The sequence below is a fragment of the Anser brachyrhynchus genome (assembly GCF_964034855.1).
Source record: "Anser brachyrhynchus genome assembly, chromosome: 2".
Taxonomy (NCBI): Eukaryota; Metazoa; Chordata; class Aves; order Anseriformes; family Anatidae; genus Anser; species Anser brachyrhynchus.
Genome location: NC_137695.1, coordinates 136,582,573 through 136,608,066, shown reverse-complemented (window position 1 = coordinate 136,608,066; position 25,494 = coordinate 136,582,573). Strand labels below are relative to the sequence as shown.

Sequence of the window (25,494 nt, the reverse complement as noted above, 5' to 3'; positions counted from 1 at the left end):
CTGGAAGAATTTAAAAACACCAAAATAGGGGTTGTCAAATACTGAATATAATTTGGTAAATTTTTTACCGTGCCTCTAGAGTAGCGTTGCTCCATGCACAGGTGCACATAACATGCATTTTTGTGAGAAACAGGATTTGGGGACTGGAAGGATAAGGTAATTTAGTGGGTCACTTGTTGGTCAGGTGTGAGATTGTTTTGGAAGAACCCTACCCCAATGGCATTGTCTGCTCTCAAGAAATTTTGAGTAACTGCTGACAAGGAACTGTTAATTTGGGGAACGGTAAACTTTTCTTTTACCCCAGTGAATACATGAAAAGGGTCCCAAAGCTTATAATGGCAGAGATCATAATTAAGGCATTTTAAAACGTTGCTTGTTTTCCCTGTAGCTACTTAATCTTAAATTATAGATGAGAGTTTATGACTACTCTAGGTTAATCTATGAAATGTCTAATTGATAGACCAGATTAATTTTTTTGTGAGTTACGTGAAGCTCTGCTTCAAAGCATGTACGGATCTGAAGCACAGGGAAATTAGGGCAGGATGCCAATACATCAGTTAATAAGGTTAATAGGATAGTTGATTCTTAATTTTTACCTGTTTTCCAGTTAATATTTTTAATTGGGACGTGTATATATAGTTTGCATTGAATTCTGATTCTGCTTGAATAGGCTGGTACAAGTGCATGGTGCGGTGATAGTGTTCCCTGCTACAAATAGTTCAGATGTTTAAGCTTTGGAGGCACTCAGTTTTCAGAGTAAAGGACACATCAATGACAGATGTCTGTAATTACATGGCGTGAATTGTTGCTCTTCCTTTTTAAGCACCATCCGTCCAGTAAAAGAACAACAAAGGAAATGCTGCAATTTGTGCTGTTGATCTGGAATCCATCTAGTTGCCTTAGTTACGCTTAATCGGCAGTTGCTTTTGCTACCGTTGTCCAAAAGTTATGATTTAAAGGAGAACAGTCTCTGGATTCAAAAACGAGTAATAGTGATCACATAAGAAGCAGCTTGAGGCATTCAGGAAAGCCGTAACGTATGACAGTCTGAAAAAAAGCTCTTCACAAGAGCTGATACAAGCCCGCATCATCTAGGTGTCGGGACAAAAATGTGCATGAACAAAGGGAGTACTGTCAGTCTTGAAGCACTTAATCCATCAGAATAACCTTTGCTGAAGTATCTTTAGGTAATGTTTCATTCTGTAACTACATTTTGAATTCTTCTGGTTTTAACATACATCAACTCGTGTATTGGCTTTTTTGTCCCTAGTTTCTAGCTCACAAAATTTCTGTCCGACATTCAAACTTAAGACATATATGTAGGATGAAAAGGTTGCCCAACGCTGTTATTTCTCCGCTTCTGTAAGTCTTAAACTTTTTGTGAGGTAGAGAAGCTGCTCAGGAAAAAAAATCCTTTCTGTACCCTAATAACTGATCTTTTAGTTGGGAGTTGACGTGAACACTACTTCATTCCTTATTAAGAATCCCTTTTTCACGACATGGTACAGAAGTAATTGCTATTTGCACATACCTAGAGCATACTGATATAGGCATCGAATTAACCAGCTGTTTAGGAAATGAACTACATCACTTGACAATATGAAAGCGAAAAGTGGTGATGATCAGCGATGATACCAGTATCTATCTAAGTGCCCTACTTGCTGAAATAGAGGGGAATTAGTTACCTAGATACATTCTAGCATTCTGCTAAATTCTGGTCATTACCAATTCTGGTTGTTTGCTATTTCTGGTCATTAGAATTCTGCTCCTTGTCAACAGTAGGTAAATGATGACAGTTTGTAATTCAGCTGTAAAGCTATGTTCTGGGTTTAAACCAGAACCCTCTATACTGACATTTTCACTTCTATTTTCCTCACATTAATTTTTGGCTGTACCTGTTTTCTCACCTGTCAAAGCAATTGTGTTGCATGCTTTACATCAGTGAACACACACAGCATCAATATTAAAAAAAAATATTTCATGGTTTATTTCCTTAACTGAGACTATTTGGTTATAACTTCAAACTGTGTTCCCAGTTACAGGTTTAAATTCTGGCTTTATACATGTGCTTAACACCTTAAAAACCTTTAAAAATGTTCATTTTTTGTAGTAATGAAAATCTTACACATTTAGCAGATACTAAACCTGGAAATTACACTCAAAATGTGTAATTTCTTATGTGTTGGATGGAAATGGTAACTGAATCAACTAAAACACAGGAAACAAACTATATATACAGAATATCAATTCATAATAAATGTCAACTATATAAAATATCACCTAATTCTAGTATGAAGGCACTTTTATTTAAAAGCAATGCAGTATTAAAACAAGATCCTGGGCTAGGCCCTTAATGCTTCATTGTGTATGTGTAAAGGAATCAAAAGTCATCTTAGACAAGTCTCAGGAAAATAATGAGAGAACAATATGCCCCACTCTGCTTTTGGTAATCCAGGGTGTGTAATGAAATGAAATGTAACAGGATTGTTACTTTAGGATGGATAAAACCAGTTAGGACAGGTACCACTAGAGGATTTAACCCAAGAGGTGTGTAGCTAGAGAATGTCGTAATATATTGGCAAAGTAACAAGCAAAACCCCTATGTTCATAACTGCTTGTCAGCTTCGTGCAGTTTTTGAATGTCGCTTGTCATGTAAGTTTAAGCAAATGTGACTACAGTATAGCACCTATGCATATCTAATACAGGATACTATTTACATTTTTCATTTTCTAGCTACTGAAATTGTCCACTTGCAGCAAATTTAATTCCATTTCTTTGAAACTGGTCATTTGTTGTCTGTAGAATACACTCCTATTAGTAGCAATTCTTGCTCCTGTTGGAATTTTAAAAAAATACAACCTCAGGGAAGATTTTAGTATTATAATTAATACATAAAAGCCTTTAGGTAAAGGGAAGTCTTTTCTGTTTTCCAGTCAGTTGAGAAAAAAGACATTCAGAACAGTTTTGTTACGTCTCTTAGTAGCATCTAAAATTCTTCCTCCTCCTCCTCCTCATCTTCATCGTCATCTTCCTCCTCTTCCTCCTCCTCTTTCCTTGGTGTGCTGTTGGAAATCTAAAATGAAAATTCAACAAAAGTAAAACAAGTATGTATTTAATCCTGGAGGGAAAACTTCTCTGTTGGCATTCAAAGTCTTGTAGGTTGTGTGTTTGGTGGTGGTGGTCTTTATCCCTTAATCCTGCGATTTACGGTAAAGTGCAGCATGCCAACAGAAAGGTAACAGAGCACAAACTAGAAAAACAGTAAATAAATCTGGAAAGCAAAAAATCCCTGGTAGTTCTGAAAGCTATTATATGACAGGGAAAGCTATGTAGTAATTGAATTAATGTTGAAAAGCAACAGGGTGTTAGGTTTTTGCTGGGTTGGCTCCCTAGACAGCAGGTTGAAGGTGAGTGTTAAGGCACAATCATATCTAAGACATCAAACCTCTTCAGTTAAATGAAAAGCTCAACACTATGCTGCTCTAAACTGTCCCTGAGAATAAATCAGAGAGACTTTACCAGAAGCCTTGGTTCATATACGAACTTGTTTCCCTGACCATCAGTGCTTGCCCTTCAGAGTGGTAACTTAAGTCCTTTTTTGCTTCATCAAATATTAAAAAATATATTTAAAAAAGCCAGCTTGCAAGCTTTCATCTCATCTGAAAGGCTCTGCCATCAGTACTTTCTTCTAATGAGAGCTCTAATTCCTATTGAAGAGAGATTATTCATAGAAGATGGAAAATTTACAATTTAAAGTAGAATACCTTTTTTCCCCCCTGAAAAAAGGAACATTAAACTCAAGAAAGATAACTATCTAAATCATCTGGAATGCTTTTCAAAAATGATTTGAGGTTCAGCAGTTCTTTGAGGGCATCTGCAACTCTAATGTTTCCTGAGTTTTCTCACATGCAGCTACATATACAAACTTCAGTACTGAAGACAAAACTTGCCCTTTTATTTTCAACCCCCTATTTTAAGAGTTCTTAAGAGCTGGTTACTAAATTCTGACTTGTGAGATCTCTTAATTCATACAGCTATGTACATTACAAAAAAATTTGGTGTGTGCATAAAGCAAACTGTAATTAGTGAACTAATGAAAGCAGAAGAATCCTTAGTGGTGATGATGCTCACAAAATACATGATTTAGCTCTAAGCAAATACTTGGTTGTAAATTTTTGAACTTAACAGAAAATGGAGTTAATCATTAGATGGAACTGGGTTAACTTGAGTGTCAATGCCTAATGCAGCAATTCGTTCTGTGAAAGAAGATAGAGACAATGACACTGATTTGGAATACGAGAGAAAGGAGTACAGCAAATTGAGCCTGGTAAGGTAGCTTCATTTCAACAGACTCATCTTCCAAGTACCTTTTTCTTTTTTCTTCCCCCTCTTTTTTTTTTTCCTCGTCTATTTAAGAACATCTGAAGTTCTTAAGAGCTTAAATCATATTTCTGAATAAAAGGTGCTACTCTTCTGGAATAAGAGGTGCTAATTTGGGGTTTAAGGCTCTTCCTACTCGCTAGTCAAGTATCTCTGACCACTCTGTAATTAAATAAATAGTAAACTAAATACTTTCACTGATGGAGGTAAGCTGGTGGCTAACCTAAGAACCAAAATGGATCAGAGTAAGGAAAATAAAAAATTAGGCAGTTTAAATGCATGTTATTTTTGCCATAAAGCTTGAACATACCAGTACCTGAAAATTTAATTTGGATTATGTAATGCTGAACAAATAATTTGATTTTTAAAAATGTATTGGAATTTGATGATTTGTTGTTTCTTGTCCTAAGCAATTTTATGTGAAAATGAATGCTCTTAAGTTTGCATGTAGGTGATGACTGTTGCTGTTCACAGTGTTCAGCTGCATGCTTCACTGCTCATGCTACAGAAAGCAGGGCAATTTTCTACTCATGCTATTCTCTCTTCATGTCTTACACAGTGTTGGAACACCTTGCTGCGTACAGTTTCAGCCATGGCTAAAATATTTTTCTGCCCTAGAAGAACAGGTGCAAAACAGTTAAATACATGTGCATAAAACCTGTGTGGCTAAATTTGATTTAAAGTACCTAGAAGTAGTCATTATTTTCTGCTATATAGTTTGGTCTAAAATACAGGAAACCAACCTGAATCAACAAAATGAAAACTAAAGATAAACTGCCAACTAAAGGGCAAAATGCAGGGATTTACTAAGGATTGTTATGGAAACTTAAATAGCCTTTTCAGCACTTATGTATAACTAAGTATCTGTAATACTCCTGTTTAAAAAAAAGCCTTAAATCCCTGAAAAGATCTTCTCATCATAATGGGGAGCCATCCTGTAAGTGATGGGACACGCTTCAAATTATCCTGTTGCTTGACCAAGCTAGACCTCAAATGAAGGCAGTAGAATTTTAAAAGGAGGTGGTACTTTCTCCAAAGTGAATCCAGCTCAAGGAGTACTTCAGGTTTCTGACACAGGATAATACAGGAAACTAGTTGCAGAACCAGAAACTCCTTCTAGGATGGCATGTGCTAAATCCTCTGAAAGACAAATACTGTATTATATAATTCATCCTATCTGATATGCAGTGTTTTTTTCCCCTCTACAGGTGGTTTTTTCTCCCCTTCCTGCAGCCTTTACTCTGCAAACTGCTTACCAGTACTATTTATACTGCTTTAAATTGAAAATCCATAACTACTGCTTTATGTAGTCAGTAAAAGATTGTTATGGTGCATGAAATCAAACAGACATGAAAACTTTGTGAATGGAAGACCCCCAGAAAGATAAAACCAGTCACCTGAAGGCTCTGCTGAAAGCAGCATTTTTTGCTAGTGAAATGTTTGGAGGTGGATTTAAGAGACTGCAGCCCCTAGTGTAATTCAAGGTGCTGGTTCTGGTGCAAACATACTATTTGCAGAATCAAAAAGGGCAACGTGTGTGTGTGGGTGCTGAACAAGATGTCTGCATCTTTTTACTGCCCTCTAGTGACTGCATTAAGTAAGGCATCACACCCTTCCGCTCTCTGTGGATACGTTGCATGTAGCACAGTAAAATGACAATATTTTGAAATGTACAGCAGTTTCCCTCTAGGTCTACAAGACCATTTCTCTCAGATATTTCAGTAAAAGGTTAAGAGAACATAAACACCTAAAATATATAGCTAAAAGAGAGGTCTAAGAGAAAAAGGAAACTTTCAAGTTAGTCAAAATGGAGTCCACACCATCTCTGAGTGCACATACATTCAGATTTCTGTTTTTCTGAAGACAGTCACAAAATACAGCTATCTGTGGCACCTCAAAGTAATTACAAATACTTCTATAACACTGATACAATTTTATGGTATTACAGGGAATTCTCAAGGAACGTGGCAACGGATTTCTGACAGCTTTCTCTGGTCTTCAGAAAATGAATGGTTAAATATTTTCTGAAAAAAAAATATATAAACCTGAAATTTGATTGTTTGGTAAAGAGGCAGGGCATCTTAATCAAAGCCAAAATTGGTCTCCATGCCCTGAAATACGGGATTCTTTTATCTTTTCAGATGGCATGACACACTTTCATCAGCAGAGTAACTCAACTGTAATGATCCTTTAAGTGTCGAGAGCAGAGAAGGGGTAATGCAGTGTACAGTGAAGAAACTTTCTACTATTACAATACCAATGCATCCAAAGAAGGAAGATGGGATGCGTACATTTTACATATGGCCATCTCTGTAACTGAAACGCTACCAAGAATCACCTTAGTTACACAACTAAAGCTGCAATAAAAAAATTGATGTCTGTAAGCTTACTGCTGCAAACAACAAAGATTTTTGCAAGGTAGCTAGGTCAAAAGCAGTGACCCTTCCTCCAGCTGTTTCACTATTTTTTTTATCAGCTTCCTTTTCCTCACCTGCTCTGAATTTTCAAAGCATGGAAGGAAAGGTGTGTAGGTCATTGTTTTGCTTTGCTCTAGGAGGTATCGCTAATCTGAGTCACCATGGGGTAGAGAATCCACAGGCTGGGATCTAGATACCGTGACTAAGAATGTGCAAATGTTACTTAAAGAATAGCACTTCTGTTCCCAAGAAGCTCCTACATCTTTACTGTACAAGATGCCACAGTCTAATGAAAGAAATGGTAGTTTCAAAAGTGAAAAACATTGCTCAAAAAGGTGTGTTTTTCTTTTCCCTCAAAAATAATTAGAAGCTGCATTATTTAAAGTTTAATATTATCATATTATCTTTATGCCTTTGGAATTCTAACTTTGTCCTGAATTCACTAAAGAGAGCAGACTCATTTATATTAGCTAAGGTTCTCCTTAAGACATTCTTTTAATACAGTGACCTGGCATTTAGTTTTTCTTTCTTACCTGTACTGTCTTCAATGAAGATTTTAAGGAGCCAGTTCTTTGCAAGGGGGACTTTGAATTTGCACGAACTATGTCTAAGCGAGACTGATAGTCTGGTGGATAAAGTGAACTCCGAAAAACCTGTTCAAATGAAGAAAGCTGTTACTTTGGTGCCATGATACAGCTTGCAAGTTAACCGTCACCAAGACCGAAGCTAACAAAAATGCAGCATTGGACAATTAGCCCTGCTCTAGATAGATGCATCAGTTGTAGTTTGGAGCGATTGCTTTTAGCTGAAATAACATCCTTGCTCAACCTAAGACGTTATCAAAACATTTATGTGGTCAATGTAAACATTCCTCAGATATGTGAGGGGATTTACAAGTGAAAAACTGCAATGGTTTCCCATCAAAATATGGAGCTGAGTTTCAGGCTAACCTCGAGCTACAAACCCCAGCAGCTCCCCTCAGGCTCTCCAGTTCTTGGGAAGATGAACTCTTGGCCCCTTCACAAGCAAATCCTCGCTGCCAGTCACAGCTATGTCAGGAATTTTGTCTGAAACGTTCAAGTGATCTGCAGCTCGAGAACTATTTTGGAAACCCTTAGAACACAGGGGAGAATGTGGTATCCATTATACTGACAAGTTCTTTCCATCAACCAGAAAGAGTAAATCATAGGACTAACAGCCTGATACTAAAAATAATAGAACTATTCATGCAAGACCTCATTAACAACATGAAGGAGGAGAGCAGAATTATGTTAAGTCAGTATTTTTATGGAAAGTGTATCTTGTCAAATCAACAAGAACTCTAAAATGAGATCAGTAACCTGGCTGTGAAAGGTAAAATACTGACTTAAAGGATATTTTTGAAGTGGTGTCACATGCCCTTTTAATTGTGAAGCTAGAGCAGTACAAGATTGCCGTGGCATACAGCGTTAATAAAAAACAGTGACTGAAAGATTAAAAAAAGAAAACAATTCAGAACAGAAAGATAGAGATTTTTAATGGAGTAATTAGTCTTTAGATGATCTTATCAGAGCAGTGTAACATTCTGTCTTACTGTGCATCTTTACAGCAAGATTCACTGCAGAGGTGTTCTTTAAGTACTGCGATTAGCTGAACTTGGAATGGCAATTAATTTAGGAGAATTCTGTGATCTATTGTTGTGAGAAAGATTAGATGAACACTGTGGTTCCTGTCTGCTTCTAAAATCTCGGAGTTTATAAACCTGTAGACCTTTATTTTATTGGATAAATGCAAAAAAGGCCTTAGTTTAAATGAGAAGTTTGTTCTGGGAACCTGAAGAATAATGTTGCATGGGACATGTATACCACCGAAGTATGAAAAGTGTCTTTACGTAGTAAGTAAACTGAAAAGCGAATCTTAAATTACTCTTACCTCTAAATCTTCGTTTTCATCAATATTTTGGATATTTTGGTAGGCAGCAGTATAAATCTCTAAAGCTTTCCCATGGAATAACATTTCAATGGTTATAAATTCAGAAAATATGTTCTAAAAACAAATAAGAACAAAGTTTTCTTAATGCTATAGAGTATATTCTACTTGAAATGCCAGGGACTTTTTCTTTATTGATAAGTATCTTTTTAACTTATGGGGGAGAGATTAACTGTAAACTTTATACATATTTATAATTTACAGATAATTATGTGTTTTTTGTAATAAAATATATATATAAAAGCTCTTATTGATATGTTCAGAACTCACACAATCTTTTTTGTATTAATCTAACGTCAGATACTGGCTGATTTGGTGGGTTTTTTTTCAACCATCTCTCCTATTCCCATTCACCCTTCCTTCCAATTTATTTATTAATAAAAAACTATCTCATTTTTATAATTAAATTTGAGGTCACATAATTTAAATGTTTTTCAATTACTGTAGTTTTTGGGACTTGAGCCACTTCACGTTTGAGATAAAGAGAGAAATGAAAGCTTTGATTATTTGTTGTCACTAAGCATTTGGTGGTTTCTGCACTGCAGTAACCTACACAAATTCTAGCATGTAAAATATATTATTTACTTATCACTCTTTCTGTTAATTTTGCTGATACTAATCCACACATCATTCTACTACTAAATGCAGCTACCAGTGAAGTAGAATACAGCAACTGTCGGAAACTGCAGATACTACACCATCTAATATAAGAAAATTTGGAATTCAAGAACCTGTAAAAATAATGAACTGATTTTCAAATTGCAAAGCTCAGGATGTTTGGATTATGAAATAGTCAATATCACAAGCTTTGTATTTATGTAGGCATAAATTAATACTAACTGTTGCTTAATCTTGCCAAAGAGTAACTATAATAAATGTTATGCAAGATGAAGCGTGATGTTATATACTGGAATGTGAGCAGACCTACTTTTATGTCCTTTATTTTCTGTTTCTCAAAATTATCAATTGTTTCCTCTAACTGCCGGGTTGTTCGAGTTGCGTCCAGTGAAGCTCTCTGCAGTTCACTTTCAGCCTGGTAAAGGAACACAAAGGTGAAATTAGTTCAATATTTGAGACAAAGTCATTTGCTATATAATTGCTCTGAAACCTTTGAATCTGGATTTTCAAAATACTACATTTCTGGATTACTGTGTCTGTAAACGTGTTTATAGCTTAATAAAGATGTCTCCTATGGTGTTGCAGTTTTGATCTGAAACATGAGAAATGACTAGCTCCAGGCAATCAGGAAAGTCTCATTGCCCTACCCTTTTTCTAAATGCTTATCTGCTAATTCTGCAGATCCAGCCCAGACACGATCTGACCACACAGTGACTGGGCTCAGGGAATTAGCCCAGATGGGTAAACCCACAAGGGATTACACTTCACAAAAAGATAATTTTTTAGAGCTAATAATAAAGGAGAAGGCAGGAATGCACAGGGCAGAGTGCTGGAAAAGCAGACAGTGTTACCCTTTATTTTTCAGTGCAGACCAACCTGTTGTGTCTAGAACAGATCTTTTCCAGTGCCACACGCTGAACCTTGTCTAATGTTTTATACATTCTTTAGACAGTAAAGCAGCAGCTGGAACAAATGCTCTTCTACCATAAGTATCTCAACCCGTAGACTAGAGCCAATGTAATTTTTAGATCAAAAAGCGTTTCGTGTAATTTATATTTTTAACATTTTATATAAAATATAATTTATATAATAATTTTATAAAAATATACTCAACAGGGCATTTGAAAAAGATCACACAAGCCAAGTACTAATGCATAAATACAGCTTCTCTTACTGTGCTACTACAAAAAGCATTTAGGATGTGTATTTTAATTAGATATAAGTGAACTTTATAAAATGCACAGTACCATTTAAATAATGATATTTTAAACTATTCTGGAGAAGTAATCTCAAGTCTCAGAACTCTGTAATATTACAAAAAAAATGATATAAAGATCTAAGAGCTTGCACTTAAACTGCAACATTTGGGTCTAAAATTACTTTATTTTCCATAAATTACTGGTCAAACATCATGGACTAGTCAAGAGAGTCTTTACTTACAGTCTTTACTTTCCTGAGAATATCATCAGGAACCTATTCTGTCCAGGGATTTGGAAATGGTATATGGATTAACCACTTGTGTCCTATCATCAAGATGGAGGACTCTTCCCATTTCTCCAACACTGTATCTTGAAAGGAACTTTTTTTTTTTTGAGTGCTACAGCATGGATATAGACATCACAGGCCCAGTTCCCACAATCTAGTTTTACTGTTACGTATGTATCAAAAACACATGCATGTTCTGTCACTTTTTTCTTTAAAATCTGCAAATCTTTTATTACAGATTTATCTACTTGAAACAAGTACCAAAAGTCTGCATACACACAATTCTACCATTGCTTGGCAAATAAAATTGGTAGTGATCATAAAATGGATTGGGTTGGGACCTTAAAAACCTCCTCGTTCCAGCCCCACCCCCCTGCCATGGGCAGGGATGCCACCTGCGAGATCAGGTTGCCCAAAGCCCCATCCAGCCTGGCCCTGAGCACTTCCAGGGAGTGTTCAACGACCGCCAACTTCTCCAGGCAACCTGTTCCAGTGCCTTACCACCCTCAGAGTAAAGAATTTTTTCCTAATATCTAACAGAAATCTCCCCTTTTTTAGTTTAAAACCATTTCCCCCTTGTCCTATCATTACACCTCCTGGTAAAATGTCCCTCCCCAGCTTTCCTGTAGGCCCCCTTGAGGTACTGGAAGGCTGCATGAGGTCTGCTTGGAGCCTGCCAGGCTGAACAACCCCAGTTCCCTCAGCCTGTCTTCACAGGAGAGGTGCTCCAGCCCTCTCAGCATCTTTGTGGCCCTCCTCTGGACCTGCTTTAACAGGTCCCCATCTTTCTTATGCTGGGGGCCTCAGGGCTGAACGCAGCGCTCCAGGTGGGGTCACATCACAGCAGAGAATCGCCTCCCGTGACGTGCTGGCCATGCTTCTTTCGATATAGCCCAGGACAGTATTGCATTGTATGTATTCCATCAGGTCACGTGCTCATCTCCTTTTCTTGATTTTCTCCAAAGCACAGGAGGGAAATAGAGTAAGAGAAGACATTTTGTGTTTTCTCAATTACTACAATCACTCACTCTCAGTAAAGGAAGGCAGCTGCTATGCATAAGCAGCCATTACATATGCAAACACAGTATGTTATTTCTATGATAATCAAATGTATCTTCTTGATCCATCTTAAATAGAGTGGCCAGATACGCGCAGATGATTTGGGAAAGGAATTTTGTTTGTTGTAGAGTGAAATGTTTAAACTTGCAGAACCTGCATAGTTTGCACAGCAGCAGTTTAGTATTTTCTCTTCTGAAGCACTCACCTGTGACTGGAAGTATTAGTAAAGGAAACAAATGGCAAAATTATCAATATTCATAAAAGTAGCTGTTTCTACTTGCAATTGTTATATATTCTGAAGTATTTACCTGAGGTATTTGAAAACTTCTGTATACTTGGAGGATGTTACTATTATGTTGTCTGAAGCCTCCTGTTACAAGTCATACAATTGTTATGGCTTTTGTATAAACAGGGCAGCTGTTTGTCTTGGACTGACATTTTGGCTATTTACTTTTTTTTTTTATTCAAACAACCTAGGTAGACCATTTCAGAAAAAAAAATCTGATTTTAAAAAATCATTTTTATATCAAAATATACACATACACATCTGACAAGGTTTACTTTGCAAAGCTGTACTGCCCCTATGATTTTTAAGACGGACTTGAAATCTGGAAGTGAGAACAGATCCTTTGCTACCTGTGGCCGAAGCTGTTAGCTGCTGGAATATGATCATTGCGCATGAAGAACAGAACCACTGCTGGAGCCTAACACCTGTGCTATCATCAGTGAACGTGGTGAAGCCTCTCAGATCTAAAAGGTGGCCTGCAAACATCCCCAAAAGCTCACAAACCTATTCCAGTCACACTCAGATGAATTAGATGTTCCCTCTTTGGGAACAGGGGCAGGGACTGGATCTAAGCTGGTGCAATATTAGATATTGTGTTAGATGGGAGCTTGGCAGTGTGGCAGAGAAATGGCCCTAGCGCCATAAAATGACGACTAGACAGCAGAGACTCTGCAGGGCATCAGGAGGGAAGACTGAGACAAGACAACACACTCAAAAGGCAACAAGATCTCTTCTCAGTCTACAAATGTTCAACTGCATTCTACCCACCTCCCACCAGCATTTCTTTACCACTGGTCTGCCACATATTGTAGTGTTCCTCTCTATCCCAAGGTGAAGAATGTTTGTAGTGCCGAGTCTTCCCAGCCCATGGAAGCCTCACAAAGTTGCACTCTGATGTCTTCCTGATTCCCAGTATTTTGTGCTGATCACTTTAAATGCAAATACACAGTGTTTGGAATGCATATGCCTCCGGGCATATCCAAAAATAGACGCTACTCAGACTTAAGTTTTCAGGCAAAGTTTTAAGTACAAAACCCACAGATGTTACAAGAAGCTAGGCCATGGAAGGGTGTTTGGAAGTAGCTTAGCAAAGAGACAAGAAGATACAAGCGAGGTGCCAGCAATATGTATGTGAAATCAAATGTGAATTAGTGCAGGAGGAAGGAAAACAGGGAACAGCTTCCCTGCAGGGATAATATTTTACTGCTAAGATTTACTTCCTTAATCCTCCTGGAAGAGGACTCTGCATCACAGCTCAAGTTCCAGCCCTACAGCTGACACGTGTCTTTATCTCCTGAGGAACTCTGATTAGTCATCACTTGATTTAACTGATTTGATTAGTAATAAATAGAAATTCTTTGGCAGAGGGAAAAATAGAATGCAATTCTCCTGGGTGGCGTTTGACCATCACAATCATTTCTCTTTTTCTGCTGTCCCATGCCCCACTCGCTAGAAAGATCATCATTTCCGAAATAAAGTTGATGAAATCCTGCAAAGAATAGCACTGCTTCACTATGCAATCCTGAGTCCAACCCTCGGGTATAAGAAAAAATAAACAGCACATGGTCATGAACTTAAACGCTGTATCATAATATAGAGGCACCAAGGGACTGAACCAGGATTGCCCCAAAGACCTTTATTCTGTCATTCCCTAGAATCTGACTGACTCAGAATTTAAAGCTTCAATGACATTTTAATGGAAATTTTGTAGAGGCTTAATTTTTCCCCCTGTGATACAGAATAATATACTAGGGAGGGTCACTGGTCTCTTCAGAGGAAGAGTAGTCTGGTTGAGTATTCTACTAGCAGAATTACAACTTTTCCCATCACACAAATTCACACCCTGTCTCGGTACAAGGAAGCACAACCAGCAAAAGGGCAAATGTAAATTTAAAAATAAAAATCCACAGAAGTAAAAAAGGGTGTCTGATTCCACTTACTTTCAAAACCTGCCAATATCTTAGGTGTAATCTATGCCTACCTCTCCGGAATAAACATATCAAATACTTCACAGTTTCTTTTCAGTCAAAAAGGGATTGGGTAACAAAGCAGCTATTAAAAGCTATACCTCATTATCACAAAGTTTAAGAAAAGTTACTTGGATTCAAAATCAACACAGTCCTCTAAAATTATTTAAATAGTCCCTCTGAAAAGCAATTTTCTACTGCTTTCTAAATACAATTGCTGTAACATTTTAGAAATATTTCTTAATAGTCACTAGAAGTGCAGGATACAATAATGTGTCGATCTGACGGGTTCCGCTGACGCGTCTTTTCCAGTTGAGATAACTGCTTGGCTTCTCGATTCTTTGCTGTTAAAGTTGCTTTAAGATCATCCTGGAAATAAAATGGTTTAGATATTTTCTTACATTTTCTATTTCAAACATATGAAATGCATTTTTCGTCATACAGGGATTGCCCAGAAAACATGAACAAAACATCTGCTTTAAACAAAACCAGATTTTACTGATCTTACCCTTAAATGATCCCCTAAAAGATAAGGCAGTGGAGACCAAGAGAGTTTAGCGCCTTGCATAACTCTCTGTAGAACACACTACAATTTAAAAAGTGAAGAAAGAATTTTGCAGCTTTTCAGGAAAAGTACAGTAGACAGTCAGAAGCTGAGGCCCCCAAAGGAGTAAGAAGACAGGGCTATTCTAGTTCAGCAATGGAATAAAGTTGGCATCTAGAACTAAAAAGCAACATCTAACAAATCAGTAAGGAAAAAAAAAACAACAGCAGTCAATACAAAGAAGAAATTATGAAGAACAGAAAACTTCTACAAAGAGCTTAAGACACCATAGAAAATCCATGGCTGAAAGGGTTCAACTGCATAGTTACATATGCAGCGAGCAAGGTGTTTAAATACACGTGGAACAAAATACATCCAAGTAATGATGTAGCTGGAGAAGAAACTTTCTGATATAGAAACACACTGCTGATAAATATTTCTGCTCTTCACTTCTGAGGGAGAAACAGGATATATGATGATTTCAGAATGCTTATATACAGCTTTCAAATTCTTGTTCATGCTAGAAAACTTTTGCAACAGTGTGGCACACATAGAAACTACAATTTTCAGTCAGATATGCATCATTCCATTGCCCCGGTAGGAGAGATGTCACTAATTTTGATGACCCTAATTTAAAGGAGCAGTACCTTAAGACAAGCAGACAACCCAAAGGAATCAGTCTAACCAAATCTACCCAAGGCAGCCAGTGGATGGACATTTCAGGCCATCAGTTCCTCTAAGAAGAGCTCTTCCCATTTATCTATAACTCTGGAATGGAGTATCACAGTATCACAGATTTCTACGTTGGAAGAGACCTCAAGATCATCGAGTCCAACCTCCGACCTAACACTAAGTACTCCACTAAACCATATCGCTAAGCTCTACATCTAAACGTCTTTTAAAGACCTCCAGGGATGGTGACTCCACCACCTCCCTGGGCAGCCCGTTCCAATGCTTAATAACCCTTTCGGTAAAGAAGTTCTTCCTAACATCCAACCTAAAACTCCCCTGTCGCAACTTTCGCCCATTCCCCCTCGTCCTGTCACCAGGCACGTAGGAGAACAGACCAACCCCCACCTCTCTACAGCCTCCTTTAAGGTAACTGTAGAGAGTGATGAGGTCGCCCCTGAGCCTCCTCTTCTCCAGGCTGAACAAGCCCAACTCCCTCAGCTGTTCCTCGTAAGCCTTGTTCTCCAGACCCCTCACCAGCTTGGTCGCCCTTCTCTGGACTCGCTCGAGCACGTCCATGTCCTTCCTGTAGCGAGGGGCCCAAAACTGAACACAGTACTCGAGGTGCGGCCTCACCAGAGCCGAATACAGGGGCACAATCACTTCCCTCGACCTGCTGGCCACACTGCTTCTTATGCAGGCCAGGATGCTGTTGGCCTTCTTGGCCACCTGGGCACACTGCTGGCTCATATTCAGCCGACTATCAACCAATACTCCCAGGTCCCTCTCGGCCAGGCAGCTTTCCAGCCACTCATCTCCCAGCCTGTAGCTCTGCTTGGGGTTGTTGCGCCCCAGGTGCAGGACCCGGCACTTGGCCTTGTTGAACTTCATACAGTTGGCCTCAGCCCATCGCTCCAGCCTATCCAGATCCTCCTGCAGAGCCTTCCTGCCCTCGAGCAGATCGACACACGCACTTAGCTTGGTGTCATCTGCAAACTTACTGAGGGTGCACTGGACGCCCTCATCCAGATCATCGATAAAGATATTAAAGAGGACCGGCCCCAGTACCGAGCCCTGGGGGACTCCACTAGTGACCGGCCTCCAACCAGATTTGACTCCATTCACCACAACTCTCTGGGCCCGGCCATCCAGCCAGTTTCTAACCCAGCGAAGCGTACGCCAGTCCAAGCCCCGAGCAGCCAGTTTCTTGAGGAGAATGTTGTGGGGAACTGTGTCAAAAGCCTTACTGAGGTCAAGGTAAACCACATCCACAGCCTTTCCCTCATCCACCAAGCGCGTCACTTGGTCATAGAAGGAGATCAGGTTCGTCAAGCAGGACCTGCCTTTCATAAACCCATGCTGACTGGGCCTGATCGCCTGCTTGCCCTGCAAGTGCCGCGCGATGACCCTCAAGATAATCTGCTCCATGAGCTTTCCTGGCACTGAGGTCAAACTGACAGGCCTATAGTTCCCCGGGTCTGCCCTGCGGCCCTTCTTATAGATGGGCGTCACATTGGCTAGCCGCCAGTCAACTGGGACCTCCCCCGATAGCCAGGACTGCCGATAAATGATGGAAAGCGGCTCGGCCAGCTCCTCCGCCAGTTCTTTCAGTACCCTCGGGTGCATCCCATTCGGCCCCATCGACTTGCGCACATCCAAGCTCCGTAGCAGGTCACCAACCATTTCCTCATGGATAGCGAAGGCCACGTCCTGCTCCCCATCCCCTTCCACCAGCTCAAGGCACTGGGTATCCAGAGAACAACCGGTATTGCCGCTAAAGACTGAGGCAAAGGCGGCATTAAGCACCTCAGCCTTTTCCTCATCCTTAGTAACTAGGTTTCCCCTCGCATCCAGTAAAGGATGGAGATTCTCCTTAGTCCTCCGTTTCGCGTTGATATATTTGTAAAAGGATTTTTTGTTGTCTTTAACGGCAGTAGCCAGGTTGAGCTCCAGATGAGCTTTGGCCTTTCTAATTTTCTCCCTGCACAGCCTCGCTACATCCTTGTAGTCCTCCTCAGTGGCCCGCCCTTTTTTCCAAAGATTATAAACCCTCTTTTTTCTGCTAAGCTCCAGCCGCAACTCTCTGTTGAGCCAGGCCGGTCTTCTTCCACGCCGGCTCGTCTTTGGACACGTGGGGACGGACCGCTCCTGTGCCATCACGATTTCCTTCTTGAGGAGCGCCCAGCCTTCCTGGACTCCTCTGCCCTTCAGAACTGCCTCCCAAGGGACTCGGCCAACCAGCGTCCTGAGCAGCTCAAAGTCAGCCCTCCGGAAGTCCAATACAGCAGTTTTACTGGTCCCCTTCCTGGCCTCGCCAAGAATAGAGAACTCTACCATTTCGTGGTCACTCTGCCCAAGACAGTTTCCGACCACCACATCTCCCACCAGTCCTTCTCTGTTTGTGAAGAGAAGGTCTAGCGGGGCACCACCCCTGGTAGGTTCGCTGACCAGCTGCGTCAGGAAGCTATCTCCCACGCTCTCCAGAAACCTCCTAGACTGCTTTCTCTGTGCCGTGTTGTGTTTCCAGGATATGTCCGGGAAGTTGAAGTCCCCCACGAGGACAAGCGCCGACGATTTTGCAACTTCTGTCAGTTGCCTCATCCGTCTCCTCATCCTGGTTCGGCAGTCTATAACAGACCCCGACCAGGAAGCTAGCCTTGCCGGCCTTCCCGCGGATCCTAACCCACAGGGATTCAACCTTATCATTCCCAGCCTGGAGTTCCACAACATCAACATCAAAAGATTCTCTAATGTAGAGAGCCACGCCACCACCCCCTCTGTGCTGCCTGTCCCTCCTGAAGAGCCGATAGCCAGGCACTGCAGCACTCCAGTCGTGGAACCGGTCCCACCACGTCTCCGTGATGGCAACCAAGTCGTAGCCTGCCTGCTGCACGATGGCTTCCAGCTCCTCCTGTTTGTTACCCATGCTGCGGGTAGTAGACTGAAGTGTCCTAATGCTCTTAAAACTATCACCTCAGGAAGTTGTCTGTGCTCCTTCCTGGGATTCCAGAATTTTATCATGGTTGCAGGTCTCCTTCTCCTGGCCTGGAAAGACCTGCAACCAGGAACGTCTCTCTTCCAAAGTTCTGGGATCCTGTGACCAGATCACAGATGTCAATGACAAACACAAGCCTGCCAAGTTTCAAAGTGCTGTGTGTTTCTTCAACAATGAGTCTGCACTGAGGTCAGCATCACAATAAGCAGTTTCTTCTTAATTTCTGTCCTTCCTGCCTGTTTGTATGTCCTCATGTATAGGACTGTTATTTTGCTTTGACTTTAGGGACACAGAGCTGGTCTGTGACAATAAAACACAACCACAACTTCAGACTATCAAAACTAATTTTGCTTCTCTTCTTGCAAAAAGGAAGTTACAGCACCTTTTGGGTCATCTGAAAGACTGCTGGAGAGGGCTTTCTCCTTTATGAAAGCCATGCAGCTGCGAGAACAGCAATAATAAATATATTTTTAAAGGTCTACATTTCAAATTAAAGGTACAGAAAGAGAACAGGCAAAAAAAAAGTATATTTTTGCCACAGAACACAGCCGTTTTGTATCTAATAGTCACGGCTGAATGCTTGGTGTTATGTAACGAGTGGACCCCATCACCAGCACCAACTGCCTCGGCCCGTTTACACCAGCCACTCCGAATTAACACTTGGCTCAAAGGGCTCTGACCTCGCTCCAAAGCAGACTTGAGAGTGGTAAGGAAACCATTAGTTACCATTATAAAATTCAGTATTTTTTTCCTAGCACATAGTAGCTTTGGAAATGCCTACAGGACTGCACTGTTCCCTTCTCTACTTCTGTTCTTCGCAGCAACAACAGCTACCAAATATGCTTCTCTGTGCTTGCCAGAGACTGACAAAGAGGTGGTGCTACTGTGGTGCAGCTTTATAGATATTTTGGATGTACAAAGGTAGGGCACAGTTATATACATATTTTATCGTGGATGTAGGAAAATTGAAAAGGGTGCAGAAAGAGCCATAGAAATATTCAAAAGCTGGGGAAGATGTCATTATGGTGAAAGAATTAGGAGTTGAGATATTTAGCTAACTGAAAAGAATGAAAAAATGGTTTTATTAGCATCTAAATACCTTCACCCAGAAGAAAATAAGGTATCATAGAGCTCTTTAATCTTAGTGGAACACAAACACCAAAGATTATGAGAAACGCTTCATTTAAAACAAAACACCACAAACGTCAAGGAACCACTAACTAAATACCACAAACAGGCCTATGTTCTCCTCCAGTGTCTTCAGACCAAGACTGGATGTGCTTTTGGAAAACATGCTTTAATTACATCCAAGGAGAAATGGGCTGGAGTGTAATTGCCAGGGAAATAAAGGTTAGATACAGAGAATATTAAATTGCTCATAGTTCCACTGGCTTTAAACTATGCATTTAAGTCACACTGAAGAACTCTGTTCAGCCATCTCATTTCAAACCACACAGAAGTACAGCTACAGCCACCAGGCGATGAGCTGGCAGGTCCTCGCCACTGTACTGTTACCTGCTTTAGTCACTGAGGTTATTAAAGCAAACCAGTCCTTCCTTCTGCAGCTGGATCACCTTGATTTTATGATGTCCTGTTTTATACGGAGAAAAGGAACCAGGAACAGAATTGCCAAAAAGCAGAAAACGAAGATTGACGTGTAGAACAACGAAACAGAAACAAATCCTAAAATCCTATACTGAAGCTGTATTACAGGCCAAGAATACTACACTTGCTTCCACTGAGGCTGCCAAAACCTTCCCCAAAGAGATACTCAACGTAATAAACGCATAAACATGCGATTCAAACAATTTTACTGCTTTAGCAGATAAAGGATAAATGCATTCTGGTTGACCTGGACCTCTTTAAAGCAAATAGCACCTTAGGAAACAGCAACACTTCTTTTTAGATACAGCATGAAAGTAGTTTGTGTATAGCATGGAACAGATCCAACAAGAACATCCCCTTTGTAAAAAGTGCCATAATGATTTGTTGTGCCTGGTTTACTTGAGCAGCGAATGTAAAGCAGTCCTGCAGCTAGCACCCTGTGCTAGTTTTATGTAACAAAACTTCCTTTTTTCACTAAAAATGTCCAACTGTTGGATGATAAAAGACCAGCCAGCTGAGATTTTAACCAAAGTTTATAGTAATGGGCAGGGAAAAAAAAAAAGCGTGGCCTACATCTTTAGGAAAGTCTCTTAGTTCAAAGGTGTGTTGCTGTAATTGTTAACCCCACTTACAGCTCAGGAATGCTCTTGGACTCCTCACCCTAGCTAGGACAAACATCATGTAATACTTTCTAGCATTCCAAATGGCAAAGACAACAGGAAATGCCACTCATTGTTCCAAGGCATGACCTGGCTTCAGTTGGTGCTGTCCTCAGCATTTACAGGCTACCAGTGGCAATGCAGGACACCTGAGGGCAGGATTTCACTGCTTCCAATGCAACAGGCACCCCTGTGGCGTTCTGCAGGTCTCGTTAGCCCTAATCACATGGAACTTGTCTCCCACTGGCAGTACTTACAACGTACAGAATACTCAGGCCCAAGTTCTAGGCCTCTCCAACTGGGTCTCAGAGTGACTATTAAGATATTAAGTTCTACAATCCAGACCCTATAGTCTACAGCTTTCCTACAGACCACAAGCAGTACCGCACAAGTGCAGGAAGTGTCCTTCACAACTGTTTCTCTACCAACCAAGCTGGACAGCTAGGCAGTGAAGCAAACACTGTGCTCACTTCTTCACCATACAAAAAAGAACAAAAACAGGAAAAATACTACTGTTTGAGATGCAATGCCACAGTGTGCTCAGATTAAATATGATGAGCACACTAGGATTTCTGTATGTAAAAAGATCAACTTTTGATGGCATTTTACTTTTCTATTTATAGAGACTATGATAAAGACATACATGTCAATTAGAGATTGTTTACAGGATGAAGGCAACCTCTATGTAATATACCTACTATACAAATATTACAGGGAACTTACTTTCATCCCATAAGCTAGTATCTGCTTATTAAAATTTACTTGTTCAAGGAAAACTAGCTGTCCTTCCCAGAGGAAAGAACTTTACAGCCATTTTGTGGCTACATACACTACTTCCAGAATATAATAAAGAGAATTCACTTATTTTTGTATCTTCAGGTCATCCTGATGACTCCGCAGGATGGCAACAAGATTCACACCACTACCTATTGTCTATTTTTATTATTTACTCAGTTTCAAAAAGAGTTTTCTATGTAACAGACTTCAGTGTAGAATGCAATTCTAAGTTAGAAAAGCTGTTAAGGGCAGCATACAGATGACTAAGGGCCAAAAGCATTACATGTAATCCATCTTTTGGAACTATGAATAAAAATAGTAAGATTTAAAAAAAGAGTGACAATATTTATAAAGAAAACATCTTCCACCTGAATTTGCACTATCCAGGAAGCTTCATTCACACTATCCATATTTTTTTTTCCCAAAGCTTTTGCTTGGGCTCCAATAATCTGAATATCCTTGACCTCACATCAAAGCTTTTTCCTCCAACACATATATAGCTTCAATCCAGATGTATCCTCATATAATTTTTTATTTACACTGGTTAATGCACTATGAAAAATCACAACCACTCCCCCACTGCAAAGTAGAAATTTGAACTGAGTGGCCAGAGCACAACAGTGTACTTGGAGAGAAAACACACGTTCAACCTACCCTTTTAAGTTTCACTATGGTCCCATAACTTTTCAGAGGTTCAACAACTTTGGCTTCAAGCCTGTCAACCTACAAAAGAAAACACAAGGTCACTAAAATCATCTGCATTGTTTGATATGCAGAAACAGGAGATGGTTCATTTACTAGTCACTAGACTTATCAGGAATGTCGTCAGCCAAAATCTATGTTGGCTGTGCAAACATTCCTCCTTTACTCCACTCTACCTACGCACTGTCAAACAATGTAATTTAAACTACCAATGGGATAGAGTGGAATAGCAGAATAGTCTTTAAATGAAGCACACGACGTAGACATACCAAACAATCTGCCCGTCTCGCTTGCTTATGCTTCCACCTGTTGTTTAAGAATCTCACACCTCAGCAGCTGCAGTGCTAGGTACGTAAATGAAGACCAGAAATGGATAATCCTTAGCAACTGATTTTCTCTTTCCTACATTGTTAATACATACGAAAAGTGTTACTGTGACGCACAAAAGAAACAGGACAAAGATTACTGAGCTGGTTTCCATGAGCAAATGAGAACTTGATTTAACGGCTAAAAGCTCTCATTTCCCTTGCTTCCTCTGCCTTTTTTCATTTGAAGTGCAGTGGTGGTTTGAGGACAGGCACGGTAGGAGGATTTAGGCCAACTGCCAGTTTGTAAAAACACACTTAGAAATGTAAAGATGCAAACTCAAGTTGTTGCAAGGGTACCTAACGTTGACTGAAATTACAGAGTCATCATTTAAAGGTGAAAACAGATAATGAGATCATGCTTTATAACTTCGTATATATCCTCAGCCATAATATAAATTTACCCTGTTAATTGATGGATAAATTACTATCATATCAATTAAAGCATAATGGCTTACTTGTGGCTCAGTTGGAGCCAGAAGCATAAAAGCTTATGAAAAAACAACAAAACCTCACACTATCCACATCCTTGGATTTCATATTATTTCCTAAGAATCCATCCCTAAGGACACCGTGAAAGACACATGGTTATTTTCTAAAAATGTTCTCTTTAGTAGATTAGATAGTTCATAGATTAACTTAATTTACAAGTCTAAATTAATCTTTGTTAATATAGAAAGAGTTGGATTGTTTCCTTTTTTGAAAAAAAAGTGAAAACATCAAGAATGTCAAACACTTCAGTCTCTTTTCCTTTTGTATACATAATTTTAACACTTCTTAGCTTCTCGAAGCTATGAATGGTCACGTTGACACACATCCACATCACGTTTGTGCTTCAGGTGTTGAAATGCAACCTTACAGAAATTGACCATGGTCCCTGACAGCACCTGAGACTGGCTCTCAGAGTGCCCTGGGAAGGATTCTCTTCCACACTGCTTCTGATAACAGATTCAGCAAAAGGAAAACGTTGCTACACAACTCAAGTCACGAAAACTAAAACCAAAACACTTTATTAACTGTAACTTGTAATCCAGAACGCGAAACTGATAAAAGGCTTGCCCTGTCTCAAACTGTGAGCATTCATGTGCATACTTTCACTGACTTCAACAGGATTAATTGCAGGCAGTTTTCACTAATGTTATTAGCAGAGTAAACTATGAATTATTTGGCAACCTATCCTGCTCTACCACTGATATATTTAAAAGTGGTTTCTTCCATGCTTCTCTTAAGATTACAGAGTGTATTTTACCCCTTTTAATCACAGATAAGTAACTGAAAAGTTCAGATGGCAAACACAACATGTACAGCTTTAATTTTGTACCTCTGCCTGGCGATAATCCTGAAGTCTGGAAAATTCATCTGCAAAGTTTTTCAGTCCAACTTTTAAGTTTGGTGTCTCTGTGGCTGCATATGCATATATTTCATTTACTAGAAGATCTGCTTTGTCTCGTAGTCTGGCAGTTTTACGTACATATCCAGCAAATATTTGGCACAATTCACCAAAATGTTTTTCCACATTTGAAACGGCATCTTGTATTTGTCTAGTCTGATTGTCCCTAGATACCAAAGAAAATGAAAAATTAGAAGGGGAAAAATGTTTACAATACATACATCATAAAAACTGTATAATTACATTGCGAATAATTTGTAAGTGATTTGGACATCTCATTTTAGTGTAAAGCAAACCTACTTTTAAAAAGATAACGTCCTCACAGCCTAATGTAGCATGTGCTTATGTAAGTAACAGCAACAACAAAGTAGGATTTATACTTAAAGATCCAATAGGGGAAAACGCGAATCACAAAAATCACCTCAGATGTCTTCACATTGTGGTTTGGCAAAAGCTCATTATTACCGTTAGGGTTAATTACTAACATAACAGTGCCAACATCTGCAGGTCTCAAAGAAGACAGGATTAGATAGCTTCCTGCAAGTGTCTGTAATCTACAGAAACAAGTCAGTGGTTGGAGAAATCAGGCAACAGAAGGGAAATCAGTAAAGGTATTACAGAATCTTTGTATCGCAACGCATGAAAATCGGAAGAATGGGAAGAAATGTAATACTTTGAGACTTAACAACAACGCAGTCAAACGAACACCATTCCTCAGGAATTCTTCAGGGAAAAAAAAAAAATCAGAAAAAAGTTCTGCTACAGGCAAAGACCCAGTTATGTTATTTCAGAGCAAGCAGTCTAACAGACCGCTCAGAAGAGGGCTTGTTCTTTCTTACTAAGACAAAAATCTCCGAATTATTCAGTCCTCCAACCTGAACCCCAGCGACCAGGGCTCCGTGAGGCGACTGAGGGCAGCAGAGCAGAAGCCGACCCCCTCTTGCCGTTTGGGGGATCAGGCCGGCCCCACGGACCCCCAGCCCCACGCCCTGGCACCGGGACCCGCCCGCTTAGGCCCAGCCAGGCCTTCTCCTCCTCCTCCTCCTCTTCGCCACAGGACCCCCAGAGCCGCCCCTGCCTCCCCTCAGGCCGCCGTTACCTGGCGTCCAGCCCGCGGCCCAGCATCATCATGGCGGCGGCGGCCCGGCGGGAAGGAGGGCGGGCGGCGGGCGGGCTCGGCGTGCGCTCGGTCTCCTTGGACACCAACCACCGCCCGCCCCGGCCCCGCCTCGCCTCGCCGCCCGCAGCGGGGCCTTGAGGCTTCGAGGCCCTCCGGGGTGTGCTCGGGAGCCTTGGGGTGCCTCTGGGATCAGGCTCCAGCCGGCGGAACGACCCCCGCAGTGCCCCGGGGGTCCTGAGGCCCGAGCCCGCCGGCCCGGCTGGCCCTCAGGGAGGTGCAGGGCTGCGGCTCGGCCTGTGCATGGGCAGAGCACGAAGGGTCGGGGCTTTCTCTTAAAAATAAAATTTAATGAAATAAACTCATTTGTGTGCAGACCATTGTCTCTTTCTCTCCTTCTCTCTCTCTCTTTCTCCTCTTCTCTCTCTCCTTCTCTCTCTCTCCTTTCTCTCCTTCTTTCCTTTGTCTCCTTCTTTCTCCTTCTCTCATT

General features: G+C 40.5%; 1 protein-coding gene across 1 annotated transcript; it reads right to left on the bottom strand.

Moving 5' to 3' along the window:
* Positions 1 to 1,963: 1,963 nt before the first annotated feature.
* Positions 1,964 to 25,494, bottom strand: CIBAR1 (CBY1 interacting BAR domain containing 1). The gene is made up of 8 exons (XM_080582866.1): positions 24,987 to 25,494; positions 23,819 to 24,053; positions 22,085 to 22,153; positions 14,449 to 14,550; positions 9,695 to 9,799; positions 8,710 to 8,823; positions 7,332 to 7,451; positions 1,964 to 3,074 (listed from the first exon to the last, which is right to left on the bottom strand). Exons 1-8 carry the CDS (start codon positions 25,016 to 25,018, stop codon positions 2,988 to 2,990), a joined length of 864 nt encoding a protein of 287 aa, XP_080438992.1. The 5' UTR covers positions 25,019 to 25,494; the 3' UTR covers positions 1,964 to 2,987.

What these genes read in the sequence shown, in the direction of transcription:
- CIBAR1 (XM_080582866.1), bottom strand. Translation starts at nt 25,018, where the DNA reads ATGATGATGCTGGGCCGCGGGCTGGACGCCAG. An exon ending in CGTCAGATCGACACATTATT is followed by an intron (nt 9,800 to 14,448) that starts GTATCCTGCACT and finishes TTCCTTTACCAG; the next exon opens with GCTGAAAGTGAACTGCAGAG. An exon ending in AGAAAATAAAGGACATAAAA is followed by an intron (nt 8,824 to 9,694) that starts GTAGGTCTGCTC and finishes ATTTGTTTTTAG; the next exon opens with AACATATTTTCTGAATTTAT.